Below are 16650 nucleotides of genomic sequence, written 5' to 3'. Positions count from 1 at the left end.
CAAGCGTAAAAAGCTTTTATAAGCAATTTTAACATTTCATACATATATATTATAAATCAAAAATATTTTTTCAAAGCCAAACATTAATAATAGGAATCATTCTCTCTTATTTACATCCGTGCTTTTTTTTTAAATTCGCAATTTCATTCATATATGTATATATATATACATTTACAAAATACTTTCTTTTTAATTGATAAATTTGCTCTAAATTGGCAGAAGGGCGGAATTGAAATTTCAGTATTTGAGAGAATATAGAAATGTTTTTTTAAAAAAATATACAAATATTTTTTTTTTTTTCTATCTAATTATAGTTCTCTAAAATATAAGCTTTTAGAATCTATCAGCTAGTTACTGTCCAATCGCCAGTTTCACGAAGTGTCTTATCCGTTAATCTTTCAATTTCAGTGATAAGACGTTCGGTTTCCAAATCTAGACAAACTACATTTGCTTCTACAGGATCCCATTCTAAACTATCAGCACTTGATACACGTGACCAAGGTGAGGCAGTCAAACTAGAAGGATGTGAATTATCGGCAGTTTTAATTGAGGAATTACATGATTTTTCTTTTTGGTTTAATCCTAAAGCGTAGAGGGGAATACCTAAAAAAAAAGAAAAGAAAACCAATTTTTCCTATTTAATAAATAATAAGAAATCTATAAAGGAAAATTTTTTTTTTAAATTTATTCCTCTACCTTCGTTTTCCCATTCGAGATCCAATGAAGAGACAGGAGTCGATAAAACTCCACCTTGTTCTCTAATTATTTTCTGTGGTTCTGTACTTTGCAAGGATGTATCAGAATCGTAGCTAAAAAAAAAAAAAAAGTAAAATTGTACTAAATAAGAAAAAAATAGAAATAAAATTTTATTTAATAATTACCTAGTTGAAGCATTATTTTTCGAATGTAACAGAATATATTTATTGCAATTTCTTGGCCAGTCATCATCATTAATTAATTGTAAAGTCGATCCTTGGTTCCTTTTCTACAATAAATATTTATAAATACCAAAAAAATGAAATTAAAAATATAATCTAATTTACAAAACACAATACCTTAAAGCGTTTCATAATAAGAAATGACAGTAGTCTATCCGGAAAGCGTAAACGTAAATAAAATTTTTATATATAAAAAAAAATAGATTTATTAATAAATATTTTACTCACCTTTTTGAATTCAATTGTTTTCTCTGGCCTAAATCAAAATCCGTGTCAAACTGAAATATTTTTAATTTTTATTTATTCAACTATTATTTAACAGTGAATAAATAAAAATAATTTTTACCTCAACTTGTTCGTCCTCTTCGGAAGACATCCTTGTATGGCTGCGAGAAAATCTATAAATATTTTCAATAAAATCTAAATTTGGAAAATAGAACAACTAATTTTTCTACAAATTACATTTAGAAAATTAAATTACCTAAATCAAAAAAAAAAAAAATATTATTTAATTTTCTAACCTGTTTGATATGGAGTCCAAAATTTTGGAAATGCAAAGGCCTAAACAGGCCCCCATTAATTGCAAAATTGCGGCTACTGGCCGTCATCTAAATATTTTTACAAACTGCTTTAAAATTGCACTTTTATTAAAACTTGTCAAAAAAAAAAAGAGGAAAGTTTAAATTATTCGTTGTACATACATTTTGCACTTTTTAAATTATTACAAATTGAATAAAAACCACACCCTGAAACGTCATATATGTGAATAAATTTTTACTAAATAGTATAATATAAACATTTATTTGTTTTAATAAAAAAAATTATTGAGCTTTGACATTTTATTTAAATCAATGAATGTCAAATTAATTATTATAAAGACTTTATTTTTTTTTAAGGCGAACCGGTCACCACACAGCTGTTGATCAAATGGCGTTTATAATGCAAAAAATCACTACTTGCAATATTACCCTCATTTTTATACGCAGAAAGAATTATAAGAATAATATACAAAAAATTCCTCTATTTTTCCCCCTCTATTAATGAAAAAGTGCTTATATTAAAAGTGAATATTTTATTACTAATTAATTTTCATAATTAAATTGCCTATCATTATTTTATACGATTATAAAAAAAATAGATTTGCAAAATTTTTAATTTTTCATATTACCCGCCAAGGAAGCAATAGTGTCCGATTTGTCCATGTCAACCAATAAAATTTGAGACAAAATATCCTACCCCACCTTGCTTGCATTGTAAAAAGCACCTTTATATCAAGGCCACGTCAAAAAAAAAAATTCTGTTTTGTCATTTTAACCTAAAAAAAACAAAAATGAAATTATTTTTGTTATTATCAAAATTACCAGTTTTATATATTGTTTTAAATTTATTTACAATTCTACATGCAGAAAATACAAATGAACCGATTAAAAAAACATGGAAAGATAAAGATATAAGAGATATGTCGGACGCCGATTTAGAACATATACTTGATCAATGGGAAGAAAATGAAGAACCATTGGAGCCAGATGAACTTCCTGAACATTTACGACCACCTGCAAAAATAGATATTAGTAAATTGGATATGTCTAATCCAGATAATGTTTTGCGTGCAACAAAAAAGGGCAAAGGTGTTATGATGTTTGTTGATGTTAGACCCGATATTTCAATTGACAATGCTAAAACAATAATGCAAATTTGGCAAACTAGTTTACAAAATAATCATATTATTGTTGAAAGATATCCAATTGAAGATAGAAGATCAATTTTTATGTTTCGCGAAGGATCACAAGCGGTTGAGGCAAAAAATTATTTAATTGCTCAAAAGGAATTGCAACTTGTCACACTTGAGGGACAAACATATACAGGACAGTATTCATTAAATACTAAAAAAAAGACTGAACTTTGATATTTTTCTTTTTTTCTGTAAAAAAAAAAATATTACATTTTCTTTTGTATCATAAATAATAAATTGTATAATTTTGAAGAAATTTTGAGTATTTATTTCAATATTCATTCTTTGAAAAAAAATATTTATTTTATTTTTTAAAAATTAAATTTAAAAAAAAGAAAAACTAAGAATGGTATATTTTTATGTTCAAGAATAAGAAAAATTTTTATCTAAAAATGTATATTTTTTTTTATGTACACTTTATAATCATTATACATATGTTTCTAATTCGACAAGTTTTATAATGACCATCAGAACGTTTTAACGACTTAAACTTTTTTTTTAATTTTCTTTTTTTTACAATAAACATTTTTTTTTTTTGAGTGTTTATCATTTTTTTTTAAAGCAAAGAACAATTTTTTTTAATAGTAATCAGCAATAAAAGGACTGCGTTTTTTAATTTGATATTCTATCTTCAATTATCATTTTTCAATACGTTCGTTAACCACTTATGCATATACAATCATTAAATTAAATATTTTTTCATTTCAAATTTTTTTTTGACAAATTCGATGATTTTTGTTTCTTCATGCATTTAATTTAATTATTATTTATGCTTCCAGGCGCCAAATCGTTTTTTTTTTTTTTTTTTTTTTTTTGACGAATGTCGTCACAACTTTGAGTATCTTATTTACGTAGTTTGATTGTTTATTATTGTTACTAATAATATAATTGTAAATATTAATTGTAGTTGATTAAAATTTTTTCAATTGCTCACTCACAGGATTCACAATTACTAAGTTTTTTTTTTTTTTTTTTTTTTTTTTTTGAAATTCCCTTATTTAAATAAAAGAAAATAAATAATTAGTTCTACATTTTTTACAACATAAAAATTAAATCGTTTATTTTTTTTCTATGTCAATTAGTCAAATATTTACAAAAACTTTTTCTTATAAACTAAAATAAATAAGCTTTTATTTTTTTAAAAAAGAAAAATAAAATCAATATAAAATCTATTGATTTAGAATAAGTTGTCAATTTTTCAGATAAAATTCAGGTTGATTATTTTTTATTATTTTGAGAATGAAGCGCAAACTGGCAGTCCTGTTCTAGCTAGCTTATTAAAAAATTTTCAATATACAATTAAACTACAAGAAATTAGAAAAAAAATGTATGTACAGAAAGTTTACAATTTATTAGCTCTAAAGAGATCTGTAAAATCATCTTTTAAAATCACATTTTTTTTTTTTTTTTTTGTTCAACAAAGTTTTGTAACAGTTTACTTAAATTTAAATACTTATTTATAAATATATTTATAAAATATTCCAAACGTTATCAAGCTTTCTTTAATTATTTTTAAAATTCTTATAGAATTATATTTTCAGATAAAATTTAATTTTCTTAAATTGGAACAAAAAGATGTTGTAAAATGTTTAAAAACAAAAATTTTATTTCAATTTTTAACCACGAAAAAAACTACACACCATGTAATTTTTCTTCATTAAAAATGACTTTTTACTCATAGCAATTAGTCAAAATAATTTATTTAAATAATAAATTATAAAAAAAAAAAAATAACGATTCTAATAAAACTTGTTCATGCATCAGTGGAAAATATATCTTAATAAATTTCGAGACTCTATAAAAAAAAAAAAAATAAATAAATAACTAAAGAGAAAATTAAATATAACATAAATTAATAATTTTCTAATATAAACCTTTTTCTCGGACTTTTTTTTGCACTCTAAAAAAATTATCACTGGCAAAATTTAGTAACTACACCTAAAAAAAAAATTGTACACACCCGAGATAATACTGTTTTTTTAATATATGACTTTTAATTTAATTTTTCTTCATTAAAAATTCTTTTTCTGAAATGATCCACAAATGTGTCACACTAGATAATTAAATATTTTTCGAGCAAACAACAAGATAGAACAAATTTTATATTATTTTACCTTTGAATTTTTTTTTTTTTTTTTTTTTCTTTTAACAACAATGCTTAGCATTTTTTTTCGACTTGCAATCATTTTTCAACAATTCGTTAAGTCTGCTGATAATTCCGTTTGGAATTAAAAAAAAAAAAAATAAATAAAATTAATATAAAAAGGCAAAATTAAAAAAAAAGGTAAAAAAAAATAAAATAAAAGAATAAAAATGTATTCTACAACGCTGATCGGGTCTCTATACACATCAACGCACAGCCAAAATATTTGAAACTGAGACTCTTTAAAAAAAAAAAAAAAAAAAAAAAAAAAAGAAAATCACCTTCTGCCCTCCAAAAGCAATTCTGAAATATTTTCATTATTGTTTGAATATTCGCAGACATCGTCATGATGCGCTTTTACTCTCTTTACAGCCAGATTAATATTTCGTTTCGATTTTTTGTTTCTTCATTGGAACTAATTTTCTCTTTTATATGTTACACGGCTTCAAATTGGTCCCCAGCTGCCGATTATAAAACAAGATGTAAGCATTACTAAAATCTTCATCGTGAGGTTTTTTCTTGCTTGTCTCTTCGTCATTATAGTAATGCCATACATCTGTACGAGGATTTCTTGAATATGCCGTATAGTGACCGGCCGATACTCCTGGAGAATTTTCAAAATAAATAATAAAAATTCCAATAAAATCAATAATGTTCAATTATTGAAAAGAATTTGAGTTATTTTGAACTGTTTTCAAACACAAAAATATCTTCCATCAAATAATTTATCAATTAATTGTCTTTTTAACTAGAATTTTTGATGATATTTAAACTTAGTTGAAAATAAATTTAAAATTATAACAAACCTCCAAAATGACAAACACAGGCATATAGATCATAAAGATGTTTTCCTACACTAAGTCCAACAAGAGGGAACGTCACCTTGTCGTCTAATTTCATACTAATACATTCGTGAAATACGAATCTGCAAAAAAAAAAATAGAAAAATATATGTTTTTCTTCAAATAAAAAGAAATATTTTTTTTTTTTATCTAAAATTAAAACAAAAATTTTTTACCTTTTTAAATATACAATAAGAAACTTAGGATAACGATGGACGGTGAGAGTTTTTGTAGCACACTGATTGACTTCACATTTTGGACAAAACCATGGATTATGTTCGTCCAAAGTTTCACTAAACAAACAAATTTTAATTTAAACAAAATTTAAACTATCGAGATTCTGAAATTAACATAATAATAATAATAATTATTATTATTATAATATAATTTTAAGAAATTATTGAAAATAAAAATTTACCTTTGGCTAAATGCTTGCAAACAATCATAAAGAGAAAGAGGATGAGGAGGTCGTTGTTTTGTGACACTGATATGATCGATCGGCGATGCGAATTTTGGAATGTTTTCTGTATATCTTACTGCTAATGTGTCGCCATTTTGTAAACTAACTGTACTCGATTCAGGTACTCCGCAACCAGTGCAATGTTTTGTATAAATACACCTTGAGCAATGATGACCCTTTAACAAAATAATTTTTTTAAAGCATTCTTTTAAAGTACACACGGTACCCTGCAACCAATCTCAACCCTCAACATTCTCCCTTTCAAAAATTCCTTTTGCAACTTGTTCGGGGTACCTCACTGAATATTTTCAAACAAAAAAAATCAAAATCCGTCGGGCGCTTTTTTTTAATTTCAATTTTTGTAATTTTTGCGCCAAATTAAAAAAAACTGGTTTTTATAATTATTTAAAGTAAAATTCAACTTCGCATGGTCAAATTTTGTTCAAGAAATTATACAAAATCATAATCCCGGTAAAAAAATTTGTGTAGAATCGAAATCTGACATTGGCTTTCGAATTTAAAGCAGAGGAATACCAAAAAACCGGAGAACTGTAAATATTCTAAAAACAATCTCACCGTAGCGTCGTTTTTTCCAAATTGTCTGTCAAATTTTATAAAAATAAGAGCAATTTCAAAATTTATCGAAATTTCCCAATAAGTAACAGTTTTTTTTTCAAATTTACAAAACAAAATATTATAGAATGAACATTTTTTTTCAGTGATTAAAATTTTGAATTTAAAAGTTAACAAAATCTAGGGTATGTGTTTAATACAGAAAAAAAATTTCGACACAGAAAACTTGAAAAAAACGACAGTGAGATTGTTTTTAGAATATTTACAGTTTTCCGGTTTTTGGGATTCCTCTGCTTTAAATTCGAAAGCCAATGTCAGATTTCGATTCTACAGAAATTTTTTTACCGGAATTATGATTTTGTATAATTTCTTGAACAAAATTTGACCATGTGAAGTTGAATTTTACTTTAAATAATTATAAAAACCAATTTTTTTTAATTTAGCGCTAAAATCACAAAAATTGAAATTAAAAAAACGCGCCCGATGGATTTTGATTTTTCTTGTTGAAAAATATTCAGTGAGGTACCCCGAACAAGTTGCAAAAGGAATTTTTGAAAGGGAGAATGTTGAGGGTTGAGATTGGTTCCAGGGTACCGTGTACACTTTTAAAATTAAATCAATTTTTTTCTAAATAAATTCCTACGAAAAAAAAAATGTAAATTAAATTATAAAATTTTGTCAATTACCTGTCCATCTACAAAATGTACAGTGTATTTTCCTTCTTGCGGTACAACTCGTCTGACAACCTCATATAAATCGGCAGCATTTACTCTTGATGGTAGTCGAATTAAATGTGGATAACTAAAAAGCTTCATATCCCTTCGATTGTTGGTTGCTTCATTTGTATCGTATCGCAATACAAGTGGAACGTTTAATATTCGAATTGCAGGCCTTGGTCTACCGGTCTGATCGATTTTTGTAAATGATGCGGCCGTTACACTCGTTGAACAAACTGGACAATTGTTCGTTGCTTGACTCTTGAAGTAGTTCTATTGGAAATAAATTTACTCAATTTTTTTTTTCCCCCTTCTAACTTATTTCACAATTATATCTAATTGTTGATTTATTGCCAAAAATTCAGAATGAATTATTCAAAAAAAATAAATAGTGAAATATTTAATTCATATCTTTTTTTTTACACTAAACCCTCAGCATCAGGGCAGTGTCATATTAGTCTGAATTGAGTTCTTAACTTTTTGTTTTTTAAAAAAAAAGTTAAGCTTGCAGATTGAACTAAAAGAGCGGGTCACACGAGTTTCCATCTTAACAATTTAGTCACCTCCGTTTATCATTTGACAAACATCCACGGCAAATGGACCAAAGTCAAGCTATTTCTGGTTCTCGTGCACACTTTTAAAGTGTCGTCCTGCTAGAACGTTCGAGGACCTCATCTCAGACCTTCCCGAGGTGGTTACATGACAAATGTCTAGTAAACAAAAACACCCCTTCTGCTAGATTGACACTGCCACATTTCATCATCGGGTAACATTTTTTTTTTTAACAAATATATTTTTTTATTATTAACATTTACTTTTTTAACAGCCTATTTTTTTTAATAGTAATTTCTAATAATTATTTATTATTTTGATAATAAATTTTACTTAATCTCTGAAAAATGAAATTTACTAATTTATAATTAAAATTAACTTGTCTATTATAAAATTATTTTGTGATGAAATTTTTTTTTTCAATAGTAAATAAAATTATGATATTGAGAAAATATTCGTAATTCTAGTGGTAGAAAAAGAAGTATTTTATTTTTGTTTATATAAATATTTTGCAAATACTATTTACCTCAACGCAGGGATCGCACATGATGAAATTACAATTATTTTCACTGTGTTTTTTTAATTCTCCATCGCATTCTTCGAGGCATATTAAACACGTTCCAATTTCATCGCTACTTGTTGTGCCATTTTGCAAGGATTCAGAATCAACAATTCTATCACCACCTCCATCAGGAACTGTTGTTGTTGAAGTTGAATGTCCATCTGGTGGATCAGTCAACTCAAAAGCGTATATTGATCGATTCATAGCGTTCACGTATTTCAGCATTGTATTGTCTTCCTTAAATTTAAAAAAAAAAAAACTTTTTGTAGATAAGTATTTTTTTGTAGATTAAAAATTAAAATTGCTTTTATGAATTAGTTTTTAAAAATCAATTGTTAAAAACTATTTTTAATAGTTTAAATTTCGAAATTCGAAAGGAAATAAACATTCCAAATTGATGACTTAAAAAGGAATGTATGGAAAAATTTTAAAATAACCTATAATCACTTATAGAATTTAGCAATAAAATAAAATTTAAATGTACAGTGAAATGTAGCTTCGTAATAAATCTTTAAATTACGAAAATGTTCTTTCGCTCTATAATTTATTCTTGGAGAACAGTATCGACGACAGTTTATTCTGAAAAAAAGTCGCCTTCTTCATTCTCCCAATGAAAAAAAATTTTTTTTTTTAATAAAAATTCCCTGTAAATATTTTTTAAAAATATTTAAATAAATTAATTAATAAGTTTCAACCCATTAACATAACTTTAAACAAAAAAGTAGTTTTTAAAACAACTAATTTTAAAATTAATTTCATCCAAATTGTACAATTTTCAAAAAAAAACTTATTTTAAATTAAAATTTATTGTTATGTAAATAATAATTAATATCTATTTTGTATTTTTTCTTAAAAAAGTTAGTGAACAATTCTAATTTTTATCAACAATGGCTCATTTTTTGAAAGATTCTCTACAATTCTGTTTTTTTTTTGTTAAATAATAATTTGTTTAAAAATTATAAACAAAAATAATAATGAAATTTGATGAATATACTAACCAATATCCTGGCAATATGATTTTCAAGAACTTCAGCGAGTGCAATATTAGACATCGACACATGTTCCTTGCCAAGAAGTTTAAGTAATTCTTCCTTTAATTTACCTATTCTTGATTGTTTATTTAAAGAAACAACACATCGAACAGGAGCTTCATTATTTGCAGGAACATAAGTAACACTTAATTGTCTTTCCATAGCGTGAGGTAATGGCACCGACAAATACATAAAGGGCTCATACGTCACTGACACATGTTTACAAACTGCGCAAACAACCTATAATTTATTTTTTTAATTAGAAAAAATTTATTTGATTATAGATATCAATTTTTTTAAAAATATTATTATTAAGAAAAAAAATTGTTGCTACAGACTGAGCCTTGTAATTCGAAAAAAAACAAGAAGGAATTTCCGTTGCTTATTAATATTGGAGATTATTTACGGTATTTTACTTAAAGATTACAGCAATACCCCAACGTTAATCTCCGAGAAAGAATTATTCCAAAAAAAAAAAAATAATAATACTCACAGTACTTTTAAATTGTCCTTGAAATGTGTCGACAATAATACTTCTATTTGTCTTTAAATGTTTCGCCCAATGTTTATCAGCTTCAATTTCATCTTGCGATGCAACGGCACCATTTTCATAATATTGTAAATTTTTCGATGATTGCATTCCACTAGGCCCTAATCCATCGTGACGATGATTTTTCTCCTGATCCTCAAGTCTCATTCTTTTTACATTACATTTTTCCAATCCACTATCACATTCTGTTTCTGATCCACTTGATATACCCATACATTCAATACTGTTACAATTTTTTTTTTGCACATTCATTTCATTTATTCGTTTAACACTAACGCTTTTATTATCAAAATCATGATTTTCAGTTAAATTTGAATTGTCCAATGTTGTTCTTCTTATATTTTCTTTTGGAAATTTTTGTGAATCATAATGAATTTCATTATTGCATTCGTGTTGTGTTACAAGAAAATTAGCATTACTTGTTTTTGCTTCTTTTAAAATATCACAAAGACCAGGATAATTATTCATTCCATGTAAATCATTTAATTTATCTAATTTTGAATAATGTGAATTAAAATTAATCAATACTAATTCATTATCATCAGTTTGTGTTTTATTGTGAATGAAACTTGGTTTTGTGTCTGTCAATTCAGAAAGAAGTTCTAATTCATCTTCATTTAAAGGTGAACCATGTGGTGTATTTGCCGTACTGTCTAAATCAATTACAGGTGAGCTTAAATCTAAAATAAAAAAAAAAATAAAATGCAACAACTAGAAAAAAAAATTTTTTTGAAAAATTTTAATTTTCTACCTCTTGGAGATCCAGCCATTGTGACATTTGGACTATTTGGACATTCTGGAGATGGTGAATTATCATAACAGTCCATAAATTCTTCATCAGAATTATTAGTGGCAGTAAAACGAGAATCTTTTTTACCATTTTGTGTAGTAGTAATAATTGAATTGGCAGTATTAATTGTCATTGATGATTGACAATTTTTGGCAGGTTTTGCAACATTCATTTGCTCGTGTAATGAATCCAAGAGCAATGCAAGAAATTCTTGACAATCATGCTTGAAAAAAAAAAATTAATTTTTTAATTTATAATCTCTTTTTCAATAGGGTTAGTCCACTAACTTTCGTCTAATAGTGGTTGCGACCAAATTTTAAAAAAATCTAGTTTTAATATATGTTTTTCAATTTTTTTAAAAACGCTATTATTAAAAAACTATTAAAAATTAGATGTTGGAACTCACCAAATTATTATTATTGCAAAAATTTATTATTTTTGGATGATATACGATTTTAAAAAAAATTTTATTTAAATATTCACAAGATTTTTATTTGCTTAAAACTTTTTTGTCGGTGCTCCGAAAAAATTGAGGTTTTGCACAAAGATTTTTTATAATATTCTTTACCTTCTATTAAAATCTTACGAAGGTGTTTTGCTTCGTTTTGGAGATATTAATTTTCAAAATTTTTTATTTAAAAAGGTTAATTAAAAAACTTGAAGTTAACTAACCAATTTCAAATCGCTACATTTTAATATATTTTTATAAAAAATGGAGCAGTTTGAATTTGGTTAGTTAACTTCAAGTTTTTTAATTAACCTTTTTAAATAAAAAATTTTGAAAATTAATATCTCTAAAACGAAGCAAAACACCTTCGTAAGATTTTAATAGAAGGTAAAGAATATTATAAAAAATCTTTGTGCAAAACCTCAATTTTTTCGGAGCACCGACAAAAAAGTTTTAAGCAAATAAAAATCTTGAGAATATATAAATAACATTTTTTTTAAAATCGTAGGGTAAATGCACTAATTGCGGCGAGATTCGAGTCAAAACACCTTTGAAATAGAAAATTCGTCATTTCTATTGTATAAACTCAATTTAAGACTTATTAAACTTAAAGCTTATGTTATTAAGATATTAAAAAAAAATTTTAACTCTATAAAAATCGATTATTTAAACAAATATGAGAAATTAAAACTAATACCGTAATTTTCTATTGCGGCGAGTTTGTATCAGTTTCGGTGTATCAATTTCGGTGACCAAAATTACGTGTATTTTGAAGATACTTTGCCCGCCGAAATTGAAGCCAATGGAAATCTTAAAAATGTTTCAATTGCGGCGCGGAAAAAAATTTGATCTCAAATAATTAAATTAATAATTGTTTAAATGTGCATCTTTATAAGTATTTGTATCAAAAAAAGATTGAAATAATTTTTTTTAATCATTTGGCAACAGTTATATTAAATATAATAGTAATAATAGTTATTTTTTATGAACGCGCCGTAATTGGTGCACTCGCCGTAATTAGTACACTTACCCTATATCATCCAAAAATAATAAATTTTTGCAATAATTCTTTCGTTCCTCTGTGCAGAATAAAGTGATTTATGTTTTTGGTGAGTTCCAACATCTAATTTTTAATAGTTTTTTAATAATAGCGTTTTTAAAAAAATTGAAAAATTTAAGGTTACAAAATCACATTGTGAACCTTCTACTTTTGATATTTAATATTTTTAAAGGGAATAAAATTTTTACCATAATATTATGGTTAATGAACTCAGGGAATCATCGAGTTTCACTTATATTAAAACTAGATTTTTTTTTAAAATTTGGTCGCAACCACTATTAGACGAAAGTCAGTGGACTGACCCAATAATGAAAAACACCTACTTGTCTATAGTCCTTGAATTGTGAATGATAAGCGCCTAGGGATTGTTTAAATTCCGTAGGTCTTATGACACTATGTCTACCGGACCACATTTGACTAAGAAGAGAACTAAAATGCGCCATTAAAGAACCAGATGGTGGTAGTTTTTCCCCTTGCTGTTGTAAATCTATAAAATGTCGTAACACAGGTGGTGTGGCAGTGAGACATTGCAAACCAGCGGCCATAAAGCAAGTGTTACCAAGATTACGAAGGCCACAAACACCAGCAAGGGTTGTCTCTGTCAATAAATAAAAAAAATCAGTTTTTCTTGTTTATAAAATTAAATTAAAAAAAAAAGGGAAATATATTTACCACTCTCTGAACTTTCTTGCGTTTCCCCCGTGTCTGTGAAGAGATTATTAAGTGCACGAGGATTGGAGGGAAGAAATGGACCATATTCAATACCACCGTTTGTATCAATTGGATCCGAATCTGGATCTGCATATCCTTCTAAATCATCGGGTGCTGGAAGTGGAATTGGAAAGTCTGAAGCTGGAGTATTACTTTCTGCCCTAAAAAAAAAAAAATTTTTTAATTTAGATAGAAAATAATAATAGATTCAAAGAAATTTAAAAACTACCATGTATTTTCAATTCCCATAATGTTGTCCACAGAAAGAAGATTATCTTCTTGTAGAGTTAAATTTTGATCTAGGGAAGAAGTCAACGGACTGAGACGTGGTGACGCCCCAAATAATTCGGGAATATCCGACGACTCAATCATCGAATTGTCTTCGACTTCCGATACCACCTTATTGTCCATTCAGTCTGCTATTTATCTACAAAAAAAAATTCGTTTCTTAAATTTCATCTCAAAAACAAAAAAAAAAAAAAACAATATTGCAATTAGCGAAAATTATTCCCTCAGTATTAGGGCAGTGTCATATTAGTCTGAATTGAGTTCTGGACTTTTTGTTGAAAAGTCAAGCTTGCAGATTGAACTAAAAGAGCGGGTCACACGAGTTTCCATCTTAACAATTTAGTCACCTCCGTTTATCATTTGACAAACATCCACGGCAAATGGACCAAAGTCAAGCTATTTCTGGTTCTCGTGCACACTTTTAAAGTGTCGTCCTGCTAGAACGTTCGAGGACCTCATCTCAGACCTTCCCGAGGTGGTTTACATGACAAATGTCTAGTAAACAAAAACACCCCTTCTGCTAGATTGACACTGCCACATTTCATCATCGGGTAACATTTTTTTTTTTTAACAAATATATTTTTTTATTATTAACATTTACTTTTTTAACAGCCTATTTTTTTTTTTAATAGTAATTTCTAATAATTATTTATTATTTTGATAATAAATTTTACTTAATCTCTGAAAAATGAAATTTACTAATTTATAATGCCACATTTCATCATTGGGAAAAGAAAATATAATCAACAATATAGAGTTTTTCTATTTTCTATTAAATACATTAATTCTATTATTCTCAGACAAAATTTCTCGTTTAAATTCCTTAAAACTGATAATTGAAATTTTTTTTACAGTTTAAATAAAATTTATGAAAACAATTATTTCAATCAATTGAAATAATTTTCATTTAATCGAATAATAATTTATATATGTATCTTCAAATATTGAAATCAATAATTGAAAAAATATCAATTATTCAATATTTGAAATTATTATCTTCAAACAATCAAAGATTTTCTATTATTAAACATCTATATTAAAATTAATATTTAAATGAGAGAATAAACATTTTAAAATTTCACAAAATTTAATCTTTTTATGTTTCAATATTTAATTTCATAAATATTAAATAAACTATTTTATTAAATAAAATAAATTATTATTGAATACTTTATTGAAATTGGATATTTCAATTTACGTGAATAAAGCAGATCTTTGCGATTGACATATTTCGCCTTTAAATGCCAATTAATCAGCAACTTTAAAAGTACAAATAGCACGTTTCTGTACCAAGGTAACCACGTGACCATTTGTATTTTACATTTTTCTATCATACATTCATTAAACAATTATTTTTCAACTGATATTTCCATCTAGAGTCTTTTGAAATTTTTATAATACATTTATTGAATTTATTATTATGTAATAATAATTAAAAAATTTCATTATTAATGAATATTTTCTCTTTTTTTGACTTTTTCATTTATACTTTCAAATTGAAAAATATTTGTTTTTTTTTAAAAATGAATTTATCAGAAATGTAAACTTATTGTTTTTACTTAACATTTATTATAGTACAATATTTTGAAATATGAAAAATATAAATAAAATAAAAAAAGTTCAAAAATTTATATAAATAATTTTTGCATTTTACTTTCATTTTAATTAAAAAGCGAAAGTCTAAAAAAATTCTTTAAGCAAAAGAAACGCCCATTAAAATTTATAATTTCTTTTATTTAAAGCAAATATTTGTATATAAGAGACAAAATTATAAAATGTTCAATAAATAAGAAAAATAGCTTATATTTTACTCTGTTTATCAAATTTGATATTTCATTTTTCATATAAAAAGCCTAAATATTGTATTAATTTGATTTCTCGTATAAAAAAAAAAGATTAGATAGACAATTCATTAAAGCGTGGAGAATATTGAACAGCCACTTGGAGGAAAATAAAAGAATCTAAAGCCAATTCAAGAAATTCTAAACTAATACCAAAATATATAATCGCTTATCACTCAAAAACATTAAAATATAATTAAATTAAGTTTTTTTTCTTTATATATTCATATATAGGTATATTCTCATATGTTTAATAGCACGTTTTTAATGTTCATTGTGGTAAAAAAAAAATTCCAGCAACGTGTATAATAAGATTATAAATTTAAAAAATTAGCAACAAATATAATAAATTTAATTGTAAATTTCTTAAATACATTGTAACAATAAAATGGTGAATTAGAAAAACAGGAGTCTGTCAGGTTGGAAAAAAAAATGAGACAGAACAGGAGTTATTAAAATCAGTATTGCGTATATTAAAATAAGACTAAATTGAACGAAATATTTTGTGTTTAACAATTTTGGGAAACCTTTTTATCTCGAAAAAAATGTTAATAATATCGAAATGTTCGCAAAAAAAAAAAAACTTACTTTCGCAGAGGATGGTGCAGAAAAATTCTTCAATTAGATGAGTAGCTTATACCGCCATTGTGAAAAATGATGTGAATGTGCGACACTGCGCAGAGAGGAAGCTGATAAATTTAATCAGGGATCGGAAACTATATGCAAGTTTAATCACTATAGTGGTGGGGGTATTACAATAATGTCTCGCGTTTAATGTCAACGGCTGTTTTCAATTATAACCACCAATGTACGGCGCTGCGGTCTATAAATGAAATTGTCCAAAACGTTCACATATCTATAATCAACGTTTTTATGGTTGAGAAATAACCGCCAAAAAAAGGGGCGGTAATTATAAACATATGTTTATTATTAATATATTACAATTATATTTTAGGCCTAAAGTCATTTAAGAAGAAGAAGAAGAAGAAGAAGACAATTATATTTATATCATTTCTAAAAAAAAGTCAGTATAATATATATACATATTTTGGATAATAGTAAATGAAAAAAAAAATTTATTTCATTATTTATTCAATAGGTTCAAATTTATAAAAAATGTTAAATATTAAAGTTGTAATTAACGTTTATAAGACAATAACTAATCGTTAATAGATGCGATATTGTAAAAAAAAAACATATTTACAGAATATATATGTGTTATCTTATTTATAATTTTATTTAAAAAATATATTTATAATATTTACAATATTCATTCATTTTTAATTTTATCTCCAAATAAAATAACCGCAGTCTTTAAACGTTCACTTTTATACAATGATATAACACTCGCAATCTCATTATTAGCACCAAATTATTGATAAAACAAACTTTATATAAACGTTGTTCTAATAC

At 25.7% G+C, this 16650-nt stretch overlaps 3 protein-coding genes across 5 annotated transcripts; 1 reads left to right on the top strand and 2 right to left on the bottom strand.

Moving 5' to 3' along the window:
* Positions 1–90: 90 nt before the first annotated feature.
* On the bottom strand, positions 91–2249 carry LOC127287213 (uncharacterized). Of its 3 annotated transcripts, none has more exons than XM_051314032.1 (8): positions 2107–2249; positions 1460–1546; positions 1285–1336; positions 1167–1216; positions 1056–1089; positions 882–985; positions 697–809; positions 91–603 (listed from the first exon to the last, which is right to left on the bottom strand). In XM_051314032.1, the coding sequence occupies exons 2-8, from the start codon at positions 1513–1515 to the stop codon at positions 344–346; spliced, it is 669 nt and encodes a 222-aa protein (XP_051169989.1). In that variant the 5' UTR covers positions 1516–1546; positions 2107–2249; the 3' UTR covers positions 91–343. The 3 variants fall into 3 exon arrangements, with proteins under 3 accessions (XP_051169989.1, XP_051169988.1, XP_051169991.1); XM_051314031.1 differs by lacking the exon at positions 2107–2249 and adding an exon at positions 1640–2034; XM_051314034.1 differs by lacking the exon at positions 2107–2249 and having other exon boundaries at positions 93–603; positions 1285–1358; positions 1460–2032.
* Positions 2248–2926, top strand: LOC127287214 (LDLR chaperone boca). The gene has a single exon (XM_051314035.1). The coding sequence runs from the start codon at positions 2269–2271 to the stop codon at positions 2842–2844; it is 576 nt and encodes a 191-aa protein (XP_051169992.1). The 5' UTR covers positions 2248–2268; the 3' UTR covers positions 2845–2926.
* A 2039-nt stretch (positions 2927–4965) lies between these two features.
* On the bottom strand, positions 4966–15935 carry LOC127287209 (uncharacterized). Its single transcript, XM_051314028.1, has 13 exons — positions 15826–15935; positions 13338–13535; positions 13070–13269; positions 12721–12995; positions 10851–11112; positions 10043–10779; positions 9517–9789; positions 8483–8755; positions 7375–7677; positions 6074–6291; positions 5832–5948; positions 5620–5738; positions 4966–5417 (listed from the first exon to the last, which is right to left on the bottom strand). The coding sequence occupies exons 2-13, from the start codon at positions 13517–13519 to the stop codon at positions 5242–5244; spliced, it is 3135 nt and encodes a 1044-aa protein (XP_051169985.1). The 5' UTR covers positions 13520–13535; positions 15826–15935; the 3' UTR covers positions 4966–5241.
* Between the last annotated feature and the right edge of the window lie 715 nt (positions 15936–16650).

This window comes from Leptopilina boulardi, unplaced genomic scaffold (genome assembly GCF_019393585.1).
Source record: "Leptopilina boulardi isolate dan_hultmark-lab unplaced genomic scaffold, ZJU_Lbou_2.1 LbouV2_368, whole genome shotgun sequence".
NCBI classification, from domain to species: Eukaryota; Metazoa; Arthropoda; class Insecta; order Hymenoptera; family Figitidae; genus Leptopilina; species Leptopilina boulardi.
The sequence above is the reverse complement of the archived record's forward strand: the minus strand, read 5'-3'. Positions and strand labels throughout refer to the sequence as shown.